The sequence below is a fragment of the Macaca mulatta genome, chromosome 6 (assembly GCF_049350105.2).
Source record: "Macaca mulatta isolate MMU2019108-1 chromosome 6, T2T-MMU8v2.0, whole genome shotgun sequence".
Lineage (NCBI taxonomy): Eukaryota > Metazoa > Chordata > Mammalia > Primates > Cercopithecidae > Macaca > Macaca mulatta.
Window position 1 is genome coordinate 97,166,149 of NC_133411.1, and position 12,901 is coordinate 97,179,049.

At 38.0% G+C, this 12,901-nt stretch overlaps 1 protein-coding gene across 1 annotated transcript in view; it reads left to right on the forward strand.

Annotated features, from left to right (window-relative positions):
- Window positions 1-12,901, forward strand: part of ADGRV1 (adhesion G protein-coupled receptor V1) — a 594,013-nt gene that overhangs the window by 220,293 nt on the left and 360,819 nt on the right. Inside the window, exons 66-70 of the mRNA XM_015140403.3 lie at window positions 869-1,070; window positions 1,581-1,800; window positions 5,809-6,048; window positions 7,452-7,601; window positions 8,634-9,107. Coding sequence (XP_014995889.3) covers window positions 869-1,070; window positions 1,581-1,800; window positions 5,809-6,048; window positions 7,452-7,601; window positions 8,634-9,107 — 1,286 coding nt within the window. The remainder of the gene's footprint in view (window positions 1-868; window positions 1,071-1,580; window positions 1,801-5,808; window positions 6,049-7,451; window positions 7,602-8,633; window positions 9,108-12,901) is intronic.

Consider the following 12,901-nt stretch of genomic DNA (forward strand, 5'->3'; position numbering starts at 1 on the left):
ATTACCCTAGGCATTGGTTTATAATGACTTTATGGGTAAGTCATGGAATGCATCACTATTTGTGAACTTCAGTCTCTACCTGGTAAAAATCTTATTACATTTTTGCATCAAGAAATAAATGAGACTTAGAATTTTTTCAGTTCATTGTTTTCTGTTAGATTCATTGTCTTTGGGGAATTTTGGTCAGTGCATATTTATATTTATAATGTACATTGGGTATTGTTTAGTCATAGCTCATATGAACCCTATTAAATTATATTTTAATATGCAGAATTTAGCATAGTTTAAGAAACATATTTTTGAAAATAATGTTTAAGTTGAAATCAAACACTGTAGATGCATTTTCAGATTCACAAGTAGATTTCATGGGAAGTGAAAATGTAATCAAATTGTACTTATATCTAGACTTTTAAAAAATTCATATGATATACATATCATAAACCTCATTTATTTATATTACCATGTTTATATTTCAATTGAATGTGTGGAAGCAATCCAGAGTGGTTTCCTGTGAGCACAACCAACTTAAATGTTTCCTTGTGTCCATCTAACATTGTCTTAGAAAGCAAGGATCATTTATTGGTATGTAGTACACAGAGGGAGAATGCCAATGCTACCGATTAAATAGGTTATTTAAATGCTAATTGTACTGCTCACTGTAACTTCCAACATCTCATAAACTATGTTCCTCCTAAAAAATAAGTCAGGAGGTTTTTCACTAATCCCCTTTGAAAATGATAAAAGAACTATGAAAACATAGAGTGCTTACTTTGTGCCATTATATTTAATTGCCAGGTTTAATTTGGCTGAATCTTATAAGTTAGTTGCTCTGTCTGGCTTACCAGTTAATTCCAAGTTCCCATTACAGTGGAGGAAGATGTTGGGCTGATCATGATTCCAGTGGTGAGGCTACATGGAACTTATGGCTATGTGACAGCTGATTTCATCTCTCAGAGCTCCTCTGCCAGTCCTGGAGGTGTGGATTACATTTTGCATGACAGTACAGTCACCTTTCAGCATGGGCAAAATTTAAGTTTTATAAATATCTCCATCATTGATGACAATGAAAGGTTGGTATATAGAAAATAATGTGGGCATACATCAGACATAAGTATTGTGTTCTAACCCTTACATATGTTCCGCACTGACAATAGAACTTTAGATAATATGTGTCCATTGAGAAACAACAGGTGAAATACTTTTGGGGTATAGGGGTAGGGAAAGGGGCTAGGAGACAATGTGGTTGCATATGTAACTTCATTTCAAATAAAGGAAATAATATTTTCTGTTTCTCTAGACTTAAAAAAATCTAATCAGAATGTGGAAACATCCTTTAATTCGCTTGCTTTATGCATTAAGCAATTAAAAAGAGGGCAAGAAAGTCCCTACGACTGCCCTAGGTCATATAATATTGATGTTAATCATTCATTCTTTTAGCTAAGCACCCACTTCTTACCACTTGATGTGTGACTACTGTGCCTTGAATATGTATGACCAATTTGGAAAATGACTGGTTATTGGGATTTTACAAGCACTTTAATATGTTTAGACTCACAGAATTGCTCCTTCTTGCCATGCAGTGAATTTGAGGAGCCCATTGAAATTCTACTCACTGGAGCTACTGGAGGAGCGGTCCTTGGGCGCCACCTAGTGAGCAGAATTATAATAGCCAAGAGTGACTCTCCCTTTGGCGTTGTAAGGTTTCTCAATCAAAGCAAAATTTCTGTTCCTAATCCCAATTCCACAATGATTTTATCACTGGTTCTGGAGCGGACTGGAGGACTCTTGGGAGAGATTCAGGTAGATTTATTTTACCCATGACTTTAAATATTTTTGATAGACTGAGTATGGTGTGTTTTTTCATTCCCCAAGTATATTTATTTCTTTATTCACAATCAATCAATATTTATTCATTACCTTTTATGTGTACAGCAGCTTTTGAGCCAGATGAAGTACATAAAAATGTATGAGGCATACATCTGTCCTCAGAGAACCTTGAGGGCTTGTTAGAAATGAAGTAAATGATTCTGATAAAATTCAGTAATTCAACAAGTATTCGTTGAATGCTTTCTGTGTGTCACACCCTGTTCTAGGTACTGAGAATATACTGGGGAACTAGACAGACCTCCTCTCCATTCTTACAGAGTTTTCATTTTATTAAGCAGAGCTGAGCAATAAACAACTAAAAATAAATTGATCTGATAACAGTAAGGGCTCTGCTTGTAAAACTGGGAGACACAATTGCGAATGCTGTGCTGGATGGTGAGGATGTGATAATTCAGCTGAAAGATGCGTTATGAGAAAGAGGTTAGAAGAGTGAGCATTTGAGCAGAAGGAATAATAGCTTCTGCAGAGGCATAAGCTGGCATGTTTCAGGCATGGAGGGGTTCATGTGGTTGGGACCTGGAGGTAAGGGGATAACAGCACAGGATAAATCAGAGAGCCCAACAGATGTTCGATCACACAGAACTTCCTAAGCCGGGTTAAAGATTTCATTGCTTAGCGAAATAAAAGTGGACACAAACAAATGGAAGAACATTCTGTGCTCATGGATAGGAAGAATCAATATAGTGAAAATGGCCATACTGCCCAAGGTAATTTATAGAGTCAATGCCATCCCATCAAGCTGCCAATGACTTTCTTCACAGAATTGGAAAAAAGTACTTTAAACTTCATATGGAACCAAAAAAGAGCCCACATTGCCAAGACAATCCTAAGCAAAAAGAACAAAGTTGGAGGCATCATGCTACCTGACTTCAAACTATACTATAAAGCTCCCATAACCAAAACAGCATGGTACTGGTACCAAAACAGAGATATAGACCAATGGAACAGAACAGAGCCCTCAGAAATAACACCCCACATCTACAACCATCTGATCTTTGACAAACCTGACAAAAACAAGCAATGGGGAAAGGATTCCCTATTTAATCAATGGTGTTGGGAAAACTGGCTAGCCATACGTAGAAAGCTGAAACTGGATCCCTTCCTTACACCTTATATAAAAATTAATTCAAGATGGATTAAAGACTTAAATGTTAGACCTAAAACCATAAAGACCCTAGAAGATAACCTAGAATACCATTCAGAACATAGGCATGGGCAAGGACTTCATGACTAAAGCACAACACCAAAAGCAATGGCAACAAAAGCCAAAATTGACAAATGTGATCTAATTAAACTAAAGAGCTTCTGCAAGGCAAAAGAGACTACCATCAAAGTGAACAGGCAACCTACAGAATGGGAGAAAATTTTTACAATCTATCCAGAAACTATAAAGAACTCAAACAAATTTACAAGAAAAAAAAAAAAAAAAAAAAACACCATCAAAAAGTGGGCAAAGGATATGAACAGACACTTCTCAAGAGAAGATATTTATCCGGCCAACAGACACATGAAAAAATGCCATCATCACTGGTCATCAGAGAAATGCAAATCGAAATGCGATGTAATACCATCTCACTCCATTTAGAATGAGGATCATTAAAAAGTCAGGAAACAACAGTTGCCGGAGAGGATGTGGAGAAATAGAAACACTTTTACACTGTTGGTAGGAGTGTAAATGAGTTCAACCATTGTGGAAGACAGTGTGGCGATTCCTCAAGGATCTAGAACTAGAAATACCATTTGACCCAGCAATCCCATTACTGGGTATATACCCAAAGGATTATAAATCATGCTACTATAAAGACACACACACACGTGTGTTTATTGTGGCACTATTCACAATAGCAAAGACTTGGAACCAACCCAAATGTCCATCAGTGATAGACTGGATTAAGAAAATGTGGCACATATCCACCATGGAATACTATGCAACCATAAAAAATGCTGAGTTCATGTCCTTTGCAGGGACATGAATGAAGCTGGAAACCATCATTCTCAGCAAACTAACACAGGGACAAGAAACCAAGCACCACATTTTCTCACTTATAGGTGGGAATTGAGCAATGAGAGCACTTGGACACAGGGCAGGGAACATCACACACTGGGGCCTGTTGGGGGGTGGGGAACTGAGGGAGAGATAGCATTAGGAGAAATACCTAATGTAAATGACGAGTTGATGGGTGCAGCAAACCAACATGGCACACGTATACCTATGTATCAAACCTGCACATTGTGCACATGTGCCCTAGAACTTAAAGTATAATAATTAAAAAAAAATTTCATTCGAAGTGGAAATAGGATGCCATTAGAAAATCGTAAGCCAGAGAACAATGTCACCAGATTGTCTTTTAAAGCAGCTATTTAAGTCTACTGCAAGGAAAACAGATTCAAGAAGTTGGTGGGGCAGCATAGGAGCAGGAAGGATGGCTAGGAGGCTATTTATTTCCCTCTACCGTCCAAGTCAAAGCTGACAGTGGCTCCGACAAGGTGGTGAAAATACAGATGGCGAGAAATTGGTATACATTGATATTTGGAAGAAACATTCACTAGGTTGGAAGTAGAGGCTGAGGAAAACACAGGAATCAAGGATAACTCCTTGAATTTAAGTTTGAGCAGCTAGATAATTTGTAGGGTTGTTTACTAAGATGCAGAAGCTCAAGGAGAAATTAAAAGTTCTGTTTTCTTCTGTTCTTCTGAGATACTACTGGACATCCCAGGGGAGCGTGGTCATGTAGGCAGGTCAGCGTGCGAGTGTGTGTTGTGGTTTGGAAGGTGTTGACACATGGAGAGGTGTTTGAACACGTGGGGCCTAAGGTGTATATCTGGAAACGGGAAGGATATGGCGCTGAGTCCTGAGCTTCCACCATGTAGAGATCAGAGGAAGGAGAGCCAGCAGAGAAGCTTGAGAAGTAAAGGAGGAGGAAAACTAGAAAGGCAGGTGGCACATTAAGTATCATGTAAGCCAAGAAGACAGGACATGGTGTTTGAAGGAGGAAATAGTCAGCTGGCACGCTGCTGATGAAAGATCAAGTAAGAAGCAAAAACAAGTGCCCAATGTTCTTTGTAGACTGTGTGAGAGGCATACCATTTCAAATCATAGAAACATAGAAATCTTCGTTTCTTATAACAATGTATGAAGATTTCTGTGTCTTTTACACTAGGAATGTAAGTATCTTTAACGTTTTCGCATGGTCTACAGCAGAGTTTTTGCATGGTTTTGTTGTCTTATTTATATAGGTTTTGATTGGCACAGCCTGTGCACACAGCAGGACAGTATTGTACTTATATGTTTTTAAAATGTTTATATTTCTCCAATATGTATTTTAATATAGATTATTACATGTTTTTTATCCTATGTGATGACAAATTACTGGTTATTAATACTTTTCTTCTGTTAGACAATTTTATTCATGAATATTATAGGTATGTAGTTTATGTTTGCAAATATCTTTTTTTTTTCTTTTTTAGATGGAGTTTCACTCTTGTTGCCTAGGCTGGAGTGCAGTGGCATGATCTTGGCTCCCTGCCACCTCGGCCTCCTGGGTTCAAGCAGTTCTCCTGTTTCAGCCCCAAGTAGCTGGGATTACAGGCATCTGCCACCACGTCCGACTAATTTTTATAATTTTAGTAGAGACACGGTTTCACCATGTTGACCAGGTTGGTCTCAAACTCCTGATCTCAGGTGATCCGCCCACCTCGGTCTCCCAAAGTGCTGGGATTACAGGCGTGAGCCACTGCACCCTGCCGCAGATATCATTCTTTTTAACAACAAAAAACAGTTTATGAAACAGCAATTTGATGGAATTATCCTAGAATAATTTTCCTGTATGTGTATATATTTTCTTAATACTAGATATCCTGAAATAATTCTTTGCTTAAAATTGATCTCTATTAAATACCAAAACCAAAAACATCCTATAGGTGAACTGGGAGATAGTAGGACCCAACTCTCAAGAAGCCTTACTGCCACAGAATGGAGACATTGCAGACCCAGTGAGCGGGCTCTTCTCTTTTAGAGAAGGAGAAGGCGGAGTGAGAACCATAATTCTGACAATCTATCCTCATGAAGAAATTGAAGTTGAAGAGACGTTCATTATTAAACTTCATCTTGTGAAAGGAGAAGCTAAATTAGACTCCAGAGCTAAAGATGTTACATTAACCGTATGTATGACTTTATTTTTCTCACAAAATGTGGATTTAATGGATTTATCAGAAAATACATTTACATTTGTTGAAACTCTACATACTTGTGATGAATTGGAAATTATAAAACCAAATAAAATCATAATAATTCTGAAGGGTCAAACTTTTTGGTTTTCATGTCAGCTCATTACATAGCCTGACAATTGGTAATTAAAAAACATTTTAATATATGATAAGTACTTATTTTACAAGCTTGGAGAAAATTTGGTGTTTTTGGAATATTTGGCTGTTTTAGAGCAGAGGTATTTGTTATAGCATACCAGAGGTATTTGTTATAGCATACCAAACATTGGATATCTTTGTCATCAGAGAATGTAAAAATTATTAACTAGTTGTATTCCAGATGGTTTGAAGGAAAAATGGTACTTGTTCAGTTAAGGCAAAAAGTGCTGGGACCAAGACTACTGAAAATAATGCAGATGGATGACCCATTTTTTAAAGTTTATAAAATACTTGTATTTGGGATCTGTATCATTCAGAGTTTTCCAGAGACCCAAAACCAATAGGACAGACATGGCGCGCGTGCGCGCACACATACACACACACACACACACACACACACACAGCGGGGGGTGGGAGAGAGAGAGATTTGAAGGAATAAGCTCACATGATTGTGAGGGCTAGCAAGTCCAAAATCCATGAAATAGGCTGGCAGACAGGAAACTCAGGAAAGAGTTGAAGTTGCAATTTTGTGGAGCAGTTCAATAAGCTAAAAACTCAAGCAGGATTCCTAAGTTACAGTCTTGAGGCAGAATTCCTTTTATTCCAGGAAACCTCAGTTTTTGCTCTTAAGGCCTTCGGTTGTTTAGATGAGGCCCATTCACATTCTTGAGGGTGATCTCCTTTACGTATAGTCAGCTGATTGTAAGTGTTCATTGTATCTCCAAAATACCTTCACAGTGACATCTAGATGAGCGTTTGACCAAACAACTGGGCACCATAGTCTTGGCAAACTGATACACAAAATTAGTCCTCACAGGACCTATTTGCTTCGCTCCATGTATATCATAGCTAGTAGGAGGAATTTAGCTAAAATTAACTGATTAAATGTAGTAAATATGAGATGAATAAAGCAAAATTCAGGCATCAGATTACTGTTCTCTTGGGATTCTACAAATGGGAGTTTTCTGGGTTTTTAATTCCCATCATCTTTGGGGAATAAGAACCTACTTGTTTTAGGTAACAGTCAATGTGATAAAGAAGTTTTCAAAAATCAGGTAGCTAGGTAGATTATATTCAAGTGTCATTTTTATGTTTCTTTAATTTCCTCAGCTTCTCCGTTTGTTAATATGTTGGATACTATAATTTCATCCCTATTGTTTTATATATTATTTCCTCTGTTCTCTGTTTATATTTTTTAGATACAAAAGTTTGGTGACCCAAACGGAGTTGTTCAGTTTGCTCCTGAGACTTTGTCTAAGAAGACTTATTCGGAGCCTCTGGCTCTGGAAGGGCCCCTGCTCATTACCTTCTTTGTCAGAAGAGTCAGGGGCACCTTTGGAGAGATTACGGTATTATTTTTCATTTGATTTTTCAAAGTACTGTTTGCCTAACAAATGTGGTTAAGAGGGACAGAGAAACTGCATATTCTAGTTAATTAAAGTTTTTGATAAACTAAAATTACATGAGTCTTCAGAGAAACAGAGGCTTTGTTTAAACATCTTTGGGCTCTCTCAGCATCAACCACTAGCTGTCTTTCTAAATTAAATTGGTTACAGTTACTTCGAAAGATTTTCCTCACACTTAAAAAAGAACCAAATGATTTTACATTTTATTGTTTACTATAAAGTGAAGCCTTTCCTACTTAAGCCCCTCAATGATTTGTGTAAATTCTCCCGGGGCTTATTTCTCATTAGAATTTTTCCATTTAGCAACTGTTTTTTAAGAAATTGTATTTGCATGTATATTTATATAGAACGTTTGGCCTTGTAAGTTTTCATGATTTTTGATTAACAGATCAAGGTAATTTGTTTGCTAGAAAAACATATTTTGTGAAATTTCTCTATACACTGACTTCTCTTTCTGTATTGGATATTAACTGGTACTTCTTCAGTTGAAACTTCGTAGTTTGGAGGCCAGCAATTCCTGAAAAATGATGATTGATTTTTGACATCTCCTAGATAGTCCCTTTTTATTAAAAACAAACAAAAATTCTGATTTGAATTGTCAAATTACCTACTTTTTACCTTTAAATATTGTGTGTGACTAAAGCTATTTGTGGAACTGGAATTTTTAAGGTAGCTTGCTTCTCTGTGTCCCTTCAAATTGTGCTATTATTTTAAATAATGAGATTTTGTAATCTTGTCCTGCAAATAGTATTCAACAGCCTGAAAGAGTCAATATACGTCTCAAGCTAACATATACTTAGAGAGTTTGGTTTGAATATAGTGATGCACAATTACAATTTTTTTTGTATATTATAGAGAAAAACATAATTTAAAGGAATTTGGTGCATATATATATGATATATATATATACACAAATATATATATATTTATATACTGAATTATATAACTTTGTTGAGTTTTTTTCTTTTATCTTAGGTCTACTGGGAATTAAGTAGTAAGTTTGACATTACTGAAGACTTTCTTTTCACCAATGGATTTTTCGCCATTGCTGATGGAGAGAGTGAAGCTAGCTTTGGTGTTCATTTGCTACCAGATGAGGTACCTGAGATAGAGGAAGATTATATGATCCAGCTTGTTTCTGTAGAGGGAGGAGCAGAACTGGACCTGGAGAAAAGTATTACATGGTTCTCTGTTTATGCAAATGATGACCCACATGGAATATTTGCCCTGTATTCTGATCGCCAGTCAATACTTATTGGGCAGAACCTTATTAGATCCATCCAAATTAACATAACCCGGCTTGCTGGAACATTTGGAGATGTGGCTGTTGGGCTTCGAATATCATCTGATCATAAAGAACAGCCGATTGTTACTGAAAATACGGAGAGGCAGCTGGTGGTCAAAGATGGTGCCACATATAAAGTGGACATGGTGCCAATAAAGAATCAGGTTTGTGACATTTCTTCAGTTTTCTGATCATTCCAATAAAACCCTTTCAGGAGTGCCCATGCTTACCTCATGATCAGTTTGAAATCTTATTCAGATATTTAAATGGAACCACAAAAAAATGCCCTTGAAAATGTTTGGTAACTACTGGATAATACATTTGCAGATTATAATAAGTGTATTACTATTTGGATGGAGATAATAGATTTTAGTGTAGAGAGTAACAGACACTTACTTACAAAGTTCTAGGAAGTGTTTGCAGTGCTGTGCATATACACCTGCACACCCATGCACATGTGTACACACACACACGCATGCACACACTGCTTGTCAAAGGGGAGAAATTTGTAGGCTTCTTTGTGCTTCCAGCAAAGAGTAGTGCAGTGAAATAGTTTACATGAAAAGGATTTGCGAATACAGAGACTGGTACCTGCTTCTCTCTTTGAAAAGTTGGAACATAGGAAATTGGCTATGATATTCTCTAATGGTCGTGAGGAGAAATCACAGCAGGCTGCTCTGCCAACATCTGGGGTGAGTGATCAGAATGCATGGATTTCCTGTGGGTCAAGCAGACAGCCCAGCAGTCTTTCTCAGTCTGAACCACAGAAAGTGATTTGACTGTTTTTTTAAATCCCCCAAGGATGGTACATGTTATATCATCCTCTGTGCATGCATTATGGCATTCATTGCCACTGGATGCATTATGGCATTGGTATTAATTATCTCACAGGTAAGAAAGGCTATCCAAGAAGTAGACAGATTGGAGTCATCTTGAGAAAAACTTGCAGGGTGAATTGTGAAGCTAGGAGAGAATGAGAAAGGATATATATTCTCTCTGTTGAGGAATGGTGAAGAGGGGGATTCTGAAGCCTTTGGGAACACCCAAATCAATTCCATGAAGGCTCGAGCATTTGGGTGCTGCTTTCATGGAGGTGTGGTGTTCAGCCAGTGTCAGCTTAGTTTCATATAAACTTGTGATCCGTAGAAAATAGGTTATCATTTCTGGGTAAGGAATAAGCCTATTACACTAATCCATATTTACAGTGCAATGTTTTGATGTGTTGTGTACCTGAGCGTTTTGTTGTTGCTTAATACAGAAAACAAATGGGGTCTTCTTAGTGAGACATGGGTTTCATAGTTATTCCTACATTCCTGTGCAGTATGTCCTCACTTAATGTCCACAGGTTCTTGGAAATTGCAGCTTTAAGTGAAATGATGTACAGTGTAACCAATTTTACCATAAGCTAATTGATATAAACAATAGTTAAGTTCCTACAGCATATTTCTGGTCACAAAAACAGCACCAGACTTCTAAATAAAGACCACCTACTTTGAAATTAAACATTGAAATAAATGTGAGCTATACCTACGTTTGAGAAAGAGTAATGAAAGCAAAATAATTAGTCACAAGAGTAATAAAAACAAAATAATTAGTCACCCTATTATTCCAGTTCAAGGTCGTGGGCTGCCAGAGCCTGTCATGGTAGCTCAGGGCTCAGGGCAGGGATCAACCCTGGATAGGACTCCATCCCATCGCAGGGCATAGTCACACTCATACCCACACTCACTCAGACTGGAATCATTGACACATGCTGATTCAGCCTCACGTGCACATCTTTGGAATGTGGGAGGAAACCAGAACACCTGGAGAAACCCATGCAGACATGGGGAGAATGTGCAAACTCCACCCGGACAGTGGCCCTGGCTGGGAATTCATGTTTTCCTCATCAACATTGTATGAAACAGCATTGAATGAAATCGTGTGATTTGAAGACTTGTTGTAGTTCTTTGGGAAACTGACTCAATGTCATGACCTTGCTTGATCAATTTCTAACCTCCATTTCCTGTATCCAACAGCTTTCAAGGCTAAAGAGTACAAAAATGGAAAAAGAGAGGTGGATTAAGTTAACCAGAATATCATGTATCAAGTCTCACTTACAAATTAGAAAAATTTTTTAAAATACAGTATGCCTCAATTGTGTAACTCGAAACATTTTCCCATATATTTGTAGCATTACATTCTGAACATATTCAGGTTATAAGCTGCTAAAGAACACTAGGGGACAATCCTTTAACTTTTCTGGGAATAGTTTGGTATCATTTTATAGTAAGTTTTCATTTGACAATAAGGCATGCCAAAGAGAAGATTAGATATTGTATTATTTTACTAAGCAATGTGTAGTACAAAATTGCTCTCAGGTGTAAGAAAACCAAAATATGTGATGTTTATTACACGGACTAACACCCTTGATCTGCCTAGTTGTTAGACTGTTTTTCACAGTACCTGGTAGTCCCCTTTTCATTTCATTTCAAAGCTTAGCATTCCTGTTTATAAAAAACTTAGCTTTCCTAATACGATAAATGAAGTATCATTTATGAATTTCTTAATATTGTCTTTGAACCCATTTTAATTGTTTTTATGATTTCTATTTTCATAAAGAGTAACACAAGTTTACTAGTTTATGCATGCAAAAAAACCCTCTTTTTTGCTCACTTTAATGCCTCTCTTTAACCTATTTCAAGTTGCATATCTTCTTTCTTTCTGGCACATTCCAGGATTGTGGTGTAAGACTTCACATAGATTTTTAGGTATTGGTGAGTTAGTCTTCCAAGGAACTGTTTGGGGAAAGGTGTGACATGCCCTTAAACCAAAGACAAGAGTTTTTTCAGTGGTCCCTTTCTTCCTTCTCACCCGGTATATAACCCATTGCTCTTTGAAGATTAGGATGTTAGTTACAAGAGTTTACATCCTGTTCTCCCTCTTCTACCATCTGGGATAAAAGTTGAGACTTTGGACAGGTAAGCCACAGAGAAGGACCCCAAGGGCCATGATGTATCTAACCCCTTGTGCTGTGGCTTGTAACCTTCAAATGGGTCTTTGAACAGGGTAGGTTTCCATTAGACTCTAAGAACAAAAGAGTCTTGATGTAGGTTTAACACCAGAACCTTGGATTGTCAACTGTTAGCACCTGGTAAGTTGTTAACACCTGGTTAACAACTGACTTTTTTTATGAGGCACAAACTGACAATAAGAATCATTGGCCTGCTAAAGAAACAAGTCTAGGTTTGAAATACTTTTTCAGAATGCAAGAGGAATTTTATATTTGTGGCTGGGTCATTTATTGAGCACTTATTATGTGCCAATCATTGTGAGAAGCTCAGCAGATACAAAGATGACTGAGAAACAATTCCTGGTGCCATGTTGCTCCCTGTGTAGTGTATGAACAACCAGTTATAAAAGCATGTGGATAAACAGTGTTGGCATGTTCACAGGATGTTATGGTACCATAAATTGTTTCTCTTTGTGCCCAATGCCATCAAGAACAATAGGCAGGAATTGCTGGCAAGATGGCCGAATAGGACAGCTCCAGTCTGCAGCTCCCAGTGAGAAGGCAGGTGATTTCTGCATTTCCAAATTAGGTACCCAGTTCATCTCACTGGGACTGGTTGGACAGTGGGTGCAGCCCATGGAGGGCAAGCTGAAGCAGGGTGGGGCATCGCCTTACCTGAGAAGCGCAAGGGGTGGGGGAATTTTCTCCCTACCCAAGGGAAGCTATGAGAGACTGAGCCTGAGGAACTGTGCATTCCGGCCCAGATACTGCGCTTTTCCCATAGTCTTCGCAACCTGCACACCAGGAGACTCCCTCTGGTGCCTACACCACCAGGCACCAGGGCCCTGGGTTTCACGCACAAAACTGGGCAGTTGTTTGGACAGACAGCAATCTAGCTGCAGGAGTTTTTTTTTTGTTCCCCCCCTGCCCCATATCTCAGTGGCACCTGGAATGCCAGCGAAACAG